Source organism: Pyxicephalus adspersus, chromosome 6 (genome assembly GCF_032062135.1).
Source record: "Pyxicephalus adspersus chromosome 6, UCB_Pads_2.0, whole genome shotgun sequence".
NCBI classification, from domain to species: domain Eukaryota; kingdom Metazoa; phylum Chordata; class Amphibia; order Anura; family Pyxicephalidae; genus Pyxicephalus; species Pyxicephalus adspersus.
The window spans coordinates 18,463,094-18,473,857 of record NC_092863.1 but is presented as its reverse complement, the minus strand read 5'-3'; the positions used below and the strand labels follow the sequence as shown (position 1 = coordinate 18,473,857).

The following is a 10,764-nucleotide window of genomic DNA, read 5'->3' as shown; positions in this document are numbered from 1 at the left end:
TAGTAAAGATAATATCAGGCACCTTGTGCAATCTGCTCCATTTTCAAACATTTTATCATTAGAGAATTTTAATTTAAATGAAAATTGGGGCTAAACTTACTTTAAAAATTATATTTGCAAACAATTTCATGTGACATATAAAATATTCTCACTTAAGATGCAAATACCACACTTATTTGTCTATTTTTCATATGTAAAAAAGTATTTTTATAGTAACTACCATTTATATTAACCTCCTGCCAGCCGTGTAGCATACATACAAACATACTGTACTCCCTTCAAGCAGTTATTCCCCTACTGCTATCTCATTAACAAATAATAGTTTTAAATGAAGTGAAACCACAATAAAGGCCATATGTACACAGACTTAACACTTTGTTGTGCACTTATCAGTACATTTGCCTATTTCTAGTTCATACTTTCAAGTACTTTTGCTTCTGCAATATTCACCCAACAGCAACCTTTACATTTACTTTAAGTACCCTGGATTGTCCCCATTCACACAACTTCAAATAATAGCTCCTGACCTTATTCACAAATGTTGCTAAACTCACACAGAACAAAAAAAAATTTAATGAAAAAGAATAAGTATGTGAATTTTTTCAAAAATGTATCATAAAATGTTTAAAATGACTAACAATTATGTTAAAATCAAGGCGAAAATTAAAAATCTTCCATTGTAATGAACTGGAAAACAATAACACCATCTGTTAAAATCCTACTTTGTAATTCTGCTGGTCTTCTCTTTATTTCAAAAGAATCATAAGAGAAAGGTCAGTGCAGAGTCTCATGTTGGCAACATGTGATATAGTCATTACGAGATTTGTTCAGCAAAACACTCAATAACTAAGTCACAGGAAGGTGAAATGGTTCCAATGAACATTCATTGGTTGATGATGAGGTGGAGAGGACCCATGTCACTAGAAGCCATTGTGGTACAAAAAGTGACAGTATTAACACCATTGGGTGATCTACATACTTGCTCAGGTCAGAATCTCACCATAAGCCAAGGACTTAAGAGTGGAACTATAGTGAAAAGTAAAAGTAACATATTGATACGGTCTGCCAACATCATCAACATAATTAACACAGCAGTCTCTAGTTTTCTGAAACCACATTGTAACAAAGTTTACTTACCTACCGATCCTGCCAGTAGATCCGTTTATTTCTACATGCAACAGAGTAACTCTATAATTGGCCATTCATAAAAATCACTACAGAACCTGTAACCTATACACAAATGAATCCTAAATGGACATGCTGGTTTAGACAAACTTTACAAACAAAACATTCCTAATATTAACAGTATAATAATATTTTATAATACATTAATGTAAATTCAATAAGTTACAGTGTTATTTCTTTAGGAAAAATAGTAAAACCAAATAAACCAACGTTTTTGTTCTACACTTCCCAGCACGGGTATGGTTTCTCCCAAAACCTGTAAGTGCTACTTTTGTTGGACAGCTTAAATGTCCCAGCCCACCTTAGTATTGTTGCTGACCATGTATATCCCTGACTGCAGTGTAGCCATCAGCTGATGGTTACTTCCATTAGGATAACACATCATGTCAAAAAAAAACAGTTTGACATCTTAGGAGTTTTTTTGAGATCACTGTACTCAAATGACCTCCATGGCCATCAGATCTCAATCCAAAACAACACCCTTGGAATGTAGTAGAATGGAAAAATCCTGCATGGGCAGCTGTCAGCAACTGAACCAAATGAACCACTATCATCAATATAACCAGAAAGAAAGAAAGAAAAAGAAAGAAAAGAAAGAAAGACTAATTTGCTCTCCCTTTTATTCTTATGTGCTCTCTCGTGAACTTCGTGAGAGAGACTTGACATATAGGTATAATTATAAATGCGGTGTCTTGATGCAAGGTCTTCCTTTCCTGGTCTTACATAAGTTTAAGGTCTCACCCTAAACTTAAGGCTATATATATATTTTTCTTTCCACAGGAAGAGGGAGAATACAAAGGTTAAAATGGAAGTACAAAGTGTTCATTACTGTAATCTTTTTTATGTTGTTTAACCACCTTTTAAACCCTCCAAAATAGTTATGATTGAGATACAAAAATGTTCACACAAGAGTTTTATTTGCTTCCTCCATTTTGAGTCACATTTTTAATTTTAAATTTAAGGAAAAACAAAAAGGCTGCTATGTCTGACTTTTGATTCTAAATGTTTGCTGCCCACCCTTTACAGAAATCCCCTTGCTTCAGTACTTTGACCCAGGTCAATAACGCAGGTCATTTGTTTAAAATTTTCCTATTCTTACTTACTAAACTTTCTGCTCCATATATTTTACATTTAGAATGGTACTAAAACCTACAACTTTGTAATTAACATATCTCATCCAGGAAGAAGGTCTGATTATTGGAATAATACATTTGTTAATAAAACTAGTTGAACCAAAGCTGTATATCAAACAGAATATCAAATGCTAAGTACATCTAACAAACAATAATATTTTGCAGGGCATTTTTGGGGTAATTAAGGGCTCTATCTATAGGAAAACAAACAACTTTGGTACATACAAGTAAGTTAAAAATGGCATGCATGCACATTTGCCTTCTAACTTTTTTACAATGGTCTCCTAGTGCAGGTACACTGTAGGGCCCATTGGTTTTAGCTATTCTGTCTGTTCAGCCCAGAGGCCAAAGGCTTTCCACACATCTTTTTAATATGCCATTATACTATTACATTATCGTAAAAGACGCAAACGACTTCTTCCAGAAATATTCGTTAGCCCCCTTTTTTATTGACAGCTGCAGCTTTTTTAAAACAATTCTACTTTTTTGAAACCTGGGCTGCCTGGTCAAATTCAACCTTCTAAAAAAGATCTGACTGTCGCTGTTGAACTTTAATATGTCAGGCTTTCTGTAAGAAAACTACAATGGTTATACTTAGAAATACCCTTCACGAATTACAAACTGGTAAGCAGGAGGTTTAAAGATTGCCCACAAATGTAGTCGGATAGATGTAAATATTACAGCTATCTCTAATTGAGTATAAAGCATTAAGAATGTAAGCCCTGATTAGGTTTTAGCTGGAGTGCTCAAAGTAACAATTTTTACACTTTTATAGAAATCTTCAACATTTGGTATCCTTGGAAACTATGTTTCTATGTAATGTGAGCGTGAATGCATGGATTGTATCCTATGGACACAGGTCAATGAGCTGTTTTTATCCAAATGGACAGAAGCTGAAAAACTGGAGGTTGGTATTGGCATTTATACTGTTTTATAGAACTAGAAAACAGAGCATAGAGAGAACATTGACTATAAACAGGCAATTTATTTCCAAATTTAGTGATAGAGGCAGTAAGACATCTCTATAGATTTAATACAAAATGGTTGTTTAAAGGAAGAGAATGCATGTTGGTGCCTTTTTGGTTGCCACAGAAAACTTTACCACTTTGCCACATCAGCCAAGGTGTTTGGGGGGTTTATCTGTCCTCCTTTTTCAGAGCTTAGAAAACAGGAAGAAATTGTGTACATTGCTTTATGCTGTACCAAAATAATTCCAATTATTTATATATATAAAAACACAACACACAACAGCTTTGACACTCTCTTCAAATAATACATAATGTCTGTCCACCCAAATCTTTGTGCCTTTAGGCAAATTCAGCTTTGAAGCAGAACCTGGTGGCCTACATTACATTCAAGACATAACAGCTTTTGTTTTTCTTTATGTGTAGTTTTCTACAAATCTCCACCATTACCCATAACAGTACTATGGTAGAGGTGAGACAGCTGTCATTTCAAGCTGCTGAGTCAGATCTATCTCCTACCCATGCGGGCCCATGCAGATATTAGAGGCTAGCTGAGCTCTGGTATGTGTGGGAACTGAAGAATGAGATAGAAAGTAAAAGATAGAAAAAAAGTAAGGAAAGAGAAAGTGTGTTTGAAACACTAGTGTGGGTCACTGTACTTAATCTCTTAAAAACTGGACATTTTTTAGAACAGTGGTCACCAACCTTTTGGACCTCACTAACCACAAAATTCATAGACTCCAGACCACGCAAGCGTGTGTCACTCCAAGCGAAAGAAATCCATTATGCCAGTGGACCGGTTGTGTCCATATGAGGAACATGATCCGCAGCTCTGGCCGGTGAGCCCCCCCAGCAGGGTCCTTCTTCTGACCACCAAAATTGGCGACCGGTTGGCGACCACTATTTTACAAGCTAAGCAGCACTTTTGACAACATTTAATTAAAGGATGCATTTTGAAAAGAAGTAAACTAGAAACAAATTCTCACAAAAGAACATGAATGGTGTCAACTCCTTTTTTGCCACTTTGACTTCCTCAAGACATACCTCCTATTTTAGTTGTAAAAGCGGTTTGTGGAAGATCATTCCATGTTTATTTCTCTAGCAAGTATGATCTTTTACTGTTTTATTAGTTGTTTTTTATTTTAAGTTTTTGTGTTGTTGTGCAGCCTTTCATAATCAGATGCCCTTTTATGGACTTTGTACATTGCATATACCTCTAACTCCCATTTTGGTCAATCTGCACATGATATATTCTTGTCTGGCTGTTCCATAAAGAGTTCTTTCTGACTAAAAAAATCAGACTTGAATATCATCATACAACATAACAGAAGGTTTCCAATTATAGGGCGAGATTCACCACTCACATTGAAAATCAAACAAAATTAGCCACTGCATAAATCGTCTTTAAAATGCAAATTAAACAAAAAATAAAGACAGACAATTGTCTAACAAACATTTGTTGTACAAATTGCATAGCAAATCCTTTATAATGAAACTCGAGAGTTTTATAGACCGGGATAAGTAGGATCAAATAACAGTTTTGTTTCAAATTGTCTTTTCCTCCACTCTGCACATCCTATAGACGAGTGGTCGCCAAGCTTTCGGACCTCACAGACCACTAAATGCTCGGAATCCAGACTGCGCATGCAGGTGGAGCCCTGTGTCACTTAAAGGGGAAGAAACTTCCCCCAGAGTGACGTCATGATGCCAGAACCCGCTGTGTACATTGGGAAAGAATGGTAAATAGTAAACACAATCACAAAGAATTGGGCAAATCTAACCGCTGCACAGTAAAATGAGTACATTTTGAATAGGCTAGATACAGTTCAGTATTGGAAATACTCTCAATTACTCCTGACAGTGATAAAGCTGTCTGGCACTACAATTTCATAACTTATCCCACCAAAAACATACTGCAGTTTATAATTTAGTTGGTCATAGTATCAAAAACATCCATCAAATCATATCTCATTTCCTCATTTGTACGTCACAGCTCAAAAAAATATAAAAATAGTGCAGTCACCAAGTCACTGCTGTTTACAATACCTGGTAAAACCTATTGCCACAATTGTGGCATCCAAATTCTTTTTAGCTACATCACACTAGCCGTGTATTTGGAATGGCTTGTGTTGCAAATCATGGTATGGGTGATTTTTGTAGGTGCTGTTCGAATTGGTTGCAGTATACTAAAAAATGCAGTAATCTTTGGTTAGCAAAAAATCCTTGTTTGCCAGGGCTGCTTCTTAGATACATGGTCTGTTACTGTAACCTTTATCCTTCAGTTGTGCCAAGAAGATAATACACTGGAATGTCCAGTTGCAGTATAAATACTTTTAAATAACAATGGTACACTATTCCCTGTTTTACATAAAAAACAGAGTATCAATAATTGAAAGAGTTGAAAAATATCAATAATTGAAAGAGAATCAATAAATATAATTATTTTTATTAACATCCAACAAGTTTTTATTTTTTGCTTTAGTCCCCTACAACAGTGGTCCCCAACCTTTTGGACGTCATGGATCACTAATCTTACAGGCTTCAGGGCACGCATGCGCGGGGAACAATGTGTTACTTAAAAGGGAAGAAACTTACCTCAGAGTGATGTCATAATGCCAGAACCCGTCCTCTTGACACAACCCGGCCACTCTCCCATCGCAGGCTCAGACGTGCGATGGAAGAGTGGGTGGGTTGTGTCCAGATACACAACTCGCCCACCGGCCAGAGCCTGTGATGCATACGGAGACACGGTCTGCGGCTCTAGCCAGTGCACCCCCCCATTCGGGGTCTTTCTCCTGACCCCGCTGGGTTGTGCAACGACCTGAAATTTTCTTGCAGACCACAGGTTGGGGGCCGCTGCCCTACAATATTGTTACCGCCCTAACGTTAACACCTACACCTGACCTACTCTCGGCCAATGAATTGTGTCATCCCAGTATGGCACATTAGATTTGGAAGTTCCAAGGAGCTATTAAGTAGTGAATCTGACATTCACTGAAACATTCACTGTTGGAGAGTCTTTCAGGTCCATTTGATTCATTCTTTACTAGAAAATGTTTAATTCACTGCTTTTTAAACAGTCCACTTTGTACCCTCTGGTCATTTTGGTTTTAGAACACTATCCTTCTCCAAAAAGTCTTACAGCTCTAAAATGTGCTATAAAGAAAACGGCATTTCTGCAGAAAGTGCACCATATCAACACTAGAAGCCTCGGTGCAAATAATTGTTTCTTATTATTTGAAAACCCAGATATTTCAAGGATAACAGATAGCTGCCACTACTACAGAATGTTGTACTATGCTGCTGGTGTAAACAGTGTGATTTCAAATTAAGTGTACAGATGTGGATTTTATTCCCAATAAAGGTAACTTTTATGTATTAATGAATTTTCTCAAAAAATGTAAGAATCCAGTGCCAACTCTAATCAAGCCATTCTTCTCCATAGCAGATTTGTGTTTCAGGGCAATTTCTATTTCTTGTACTACAAACTACTAAGATTCAAGAACTATAGTTCACATAATAGGATGGATTTCAACTTACTGCAGTAATTTTCAGTAATCTTCTCTTTACTCTACCTAGCAAACCAACATGACGATTTTTATAGTTGGCCATATTGCTGGCTGGAACATATTTAATATACATATAAAGTTATAGAGTCCTGTAAGTTGAAAAGATTTCAACTTACTGCAGTAATTTTCAGTAATCTTCTCTTTACTCTACCTAGCAAACCAACATGACGATTTTTATAGTTGGGCATATTGCTGGCTGGAACATATTTAATATACATATAAAGTTATAGAGTCCTGTAAGTTGAAAAGCTGCTCCTCAGCAGTTGTATATATTACACACTTCCAGGTGTGTAGAATACCTGCAATCCCACCACACATTGTGATTCCATTGGTGCATATGTCTGTATGCAGTGACTATGTGCAATGTGCAATGTGAGTAACAGGTAGTTGAGTCTGAATTTTTGCAGCAGCTGGAGACTTGTGATGCATTGTTTTTGCTGCCATATTCACCTTCTAACCAATACTGTTCTTACCACTCAGAAGATTTTGGCCAGTTCTCCCTCAGGCTGAATGACACCCAGTATTATTCAACACATTTGCTGTACAGTCTAATGACTCACCTCCTGAAAATCTGGTGTAAATCATCTATTGGACTCTGTAGATTCTTTAGTCCTTACTACAGCATAAATCAGTAGCAGAAGAGTTGAGCTTTAAATGTCTTTTCAGAGGAAAAGGACATTTTTTATATAACACATTTGTTTTGCCGACAGAGCTGATCTAAAGAACACCTTTTGCTTTGCCCTGCATAACTAAAGCTTCAAAAAAAACTGAATTCTCCCTCTTATGATCATTTGTCTGATTGAAATTTTTAGTTGGCTTTGCTACACTGGACTGAGCTACGGCACCAAGTGGGCAGCATTTACTGTCTGGTGCCATAGAGTCGTCCAAACTTTGTGCCTAATTTAAGTGCATGTGATGCACTGCTAACTCAAACTAATCATAAATACTGCAACAAGGATCCTATATTTGCAAAATAATTTTCTTTTATTAGAAAACAGATTTCAATTGATTGAAGTAGAAGGGTAAGCAATTCTGTCTCCAAAAGTGGCTGTTTAATACTGTTATTGATTATGATTGATTATCCATGCATAGAGCCCACTGCTGCTGAACGTGATAGCTTTGCACAATGGGATGCACTGTTAACTGTAGACCATATACACTTATTAAAAGTTTGGTGCATTGCCATCTTCTATTGAACTGAGCACAAACAACTTTAAAAAAATATTTACAAGAAGCCTCGCATTCATTAAAAAGGAAAAAAAAGAAAAAAGTAATAATATTAACTAATATCGCAAATAAATTATCAATTAAAGATTCAATAAATAAAACATAAAATAACAAACCTAAACACAAAACAGATATCTTAATATTATACTGAGCATTAAAGTGGCATGTGTAAACCTCCTCCATGTAGTAATACTCTCCCTTAGCATGCAATATTAAAAAAAACAAATAAGAACTATGCAAAACAGCTAAACGTGGGCAAAAGAACTTACATTCTGACAGCGTAAATTGCGGGAATAAGAAAAAAAAATCCCGCTCATGAATGGGTATATAAAGTGAGCTAAAGAAAAGGTATAAATGACTAAATTTCTAAAAACCTAATATATTACTACTGTCCTGTTTTATTACTGTTAGATTTATTATTTTCAACTGACATACACCAGTGGTTCACCATCCTTTTAGAAAGTGGAAATGACAAGGATTTATCACAGAGCAGAGAAGAAAATAATAACATTTGCTTTGTATTAGTTTTGTGATACTTCATGGTGTAAAACTTATTGGTAAGCTTAGCATGCAGGTATGACTTCAAACAATAAAAAAAAAAATCTGACTATAAGAAATATTTCTACTCTATTTGTTGATGTGACTGTCAGCATCAGTTTGCCATAATTCTGAGGTCCCAAGAGAACTGAGTTCTCATTAAAATATAAAGAACATCAGTATAACCCAGAAACAAAACCTGAAAACTAAACTACGGACCATATGTTTCTTCATAACCTGAATATGCTACTGAGTCAATTTTCAAGATTAAATAAAGAGACAAAGAAAGTAAAAAATTGCCAAATACTACCTTTTCTACCTACTAAAGCTTTATTTTTTGCTGATCGCAAAAATACAAATAAATACAATGCTGTAAATAAAAAACGTAAAGAGATTTAACCTTAGGTCAGCCATGTTGTCACTTAAATTGCGAGTGAACCTATATTATCTATGAACATTTAATGGCATCTGGCCATATATAAAACGGGAAGCTAATATGTATTCTAGGGGACAATGGGGGAGCTTGGATAAAGAGGGTAAGAAAGATAGAAGCCAGCTCCTTGTAATGGAAAACAATTGTGTTTGACTATAGAAGTTAATCCAAGTCGAACATTGAGAAATGTCTTCAAATATGCAAACATAGCCTAATCATATCATTATAGCTAGATGGGGCAAATGATCTCCTATGATGATCTCAAAGTGGCCGTTACACTACTAAAATTAAAGAAAAACCAGTGAAAGTGGCAAGTGGTTCATGCTTTCCTTTACTGTAAGCGTTTTGTATAGCTCCGGCACCATTGTTATTGAGGAACCCAACCCAGCAGGGAATACGCTACCTAAAATCAGAAAACTGTGGCACCCGGGGCTCTTCAAGACAGCCAGGATTTAATATACTATCACAAAGTACGAACCGCCATCGTTTACAGGCTAAAAGTAAACTCCAATACAGTAAGTATAATTATCATTACCATTAATAAAATATTTTTGCAGACTCAAGATATTTGTAAATACCCTTCAAGTGACACTTTAATGCAATCAGAAAATATTTGGCTCGCCATGCATTAATGTGCCCAATGCTCATTATCTATCAATTATCATTGATACGCTTTACAAAACCATTTAATGAGCATATACCCTGGCTTGATGTCACTAGCAATAAGCTACCTGGATTTTCGGAATCCCATCGTAACAATTATATTTTCTGTTCCTGACAACGTTTATTGTTCGGCAGTAAAATTACGCAGCGGCGTTGTCACCCTGTGCACAGGATGCTCTTAGATCGACATGTAGTTTTAAATACATTTTAGGTGACTCTAGCTAACAATTTCTTGACCATAAATAAAGGAAGTCACAAGCAGAATAAGTTACTGTTGCTGGACAGCTTAGGTGAAAAAAAAACTTTAAAACAGTGTTAAATTATTAAGAAATCCATATACTGAAATATATCTTTACAAGTATGAATCTAGGTAGCAAAATACAATTTTTTTTGGAAATAAATAGCCCCCAGTTTTATTTTCCCTGCCTCACATATTATAATAAAATAATTAAATCATTGATATAACAATACTGTGTGCAATTAAACAATAAGTTAAAATTATAACCAACAATCAACCACAATAGATATTGCAGTAGAATGTAATGAACTTTAATACTTTTTATATATAAATTCTTTTTTTTTCAGATGTGTTTTATTCTGTCCCTGTAAGTTATGACATCCTTGCTGCCTATGTGAGACGAGCAGTACAATGCCAGGGCAAGGCAGCATGTTGGTGTCCTCGTCTCACCTGTCATCCTGCTTCCCTTCGAGTCCTCGCCAGTCCTGCGCTCCACGTGCCTCTCCCTCTGCCGCGCAGCCTCCAAGTACCAGGCAGGCGGGAGACTCCAGGCATGAAGCCTTTTCCGGGAGGATGCGCCGTCATGACGTCACACGCACAGGAGGAGGGTGTGTGAGGTGATGCGGTTAGTGGTCTGTCAGTGTGGTGTGCTGGATGTGAAGATTCCCTAATAGGGGGATGGAGCTGTCACTCACTGAAAAAGGTTTCCTCACGTTATATAGGTGCATTCTATTGTATATAATGTGATGAGAATATATTACAAGGTGTACATATTCCTCAAGGTGAGACAGAGGCAAGCTGTTTTTTTCCACAA

General features: G+C 36.3%; 1 protein-coding gene across 4 annotated transcripts in view; it reads right to left on the bottom strand.

Moving 5' to 3' along the window:
- The window catches only part of IKZF3 (IKAROS family zinc finger 3), a 54,971-nt gene extending 44,460 nt beyond the window's left edge, over nucleotides 1-10,511 (bottom strand). For all 4 annotated transcript variants that reach the window (XM_072414832.1, XM_072414834.1, XM_072414835.1 and 1 more), the window contains exon 1: nucleotides 10,401-10,511. In XM_072414832.1, the coding sequence (XP_072270933.1) occupies nucleotides 10,401-10,407 (7 nt within the window). In that variant the 5' untranslated portion in view covers nucleotides 10,408-10,511. The remainder of the gene's footprint in view (nucleotides 1-10,400) is intronic.
- Nucleotides 10,512-10,764: the final 253 nt, after the last annotated feature.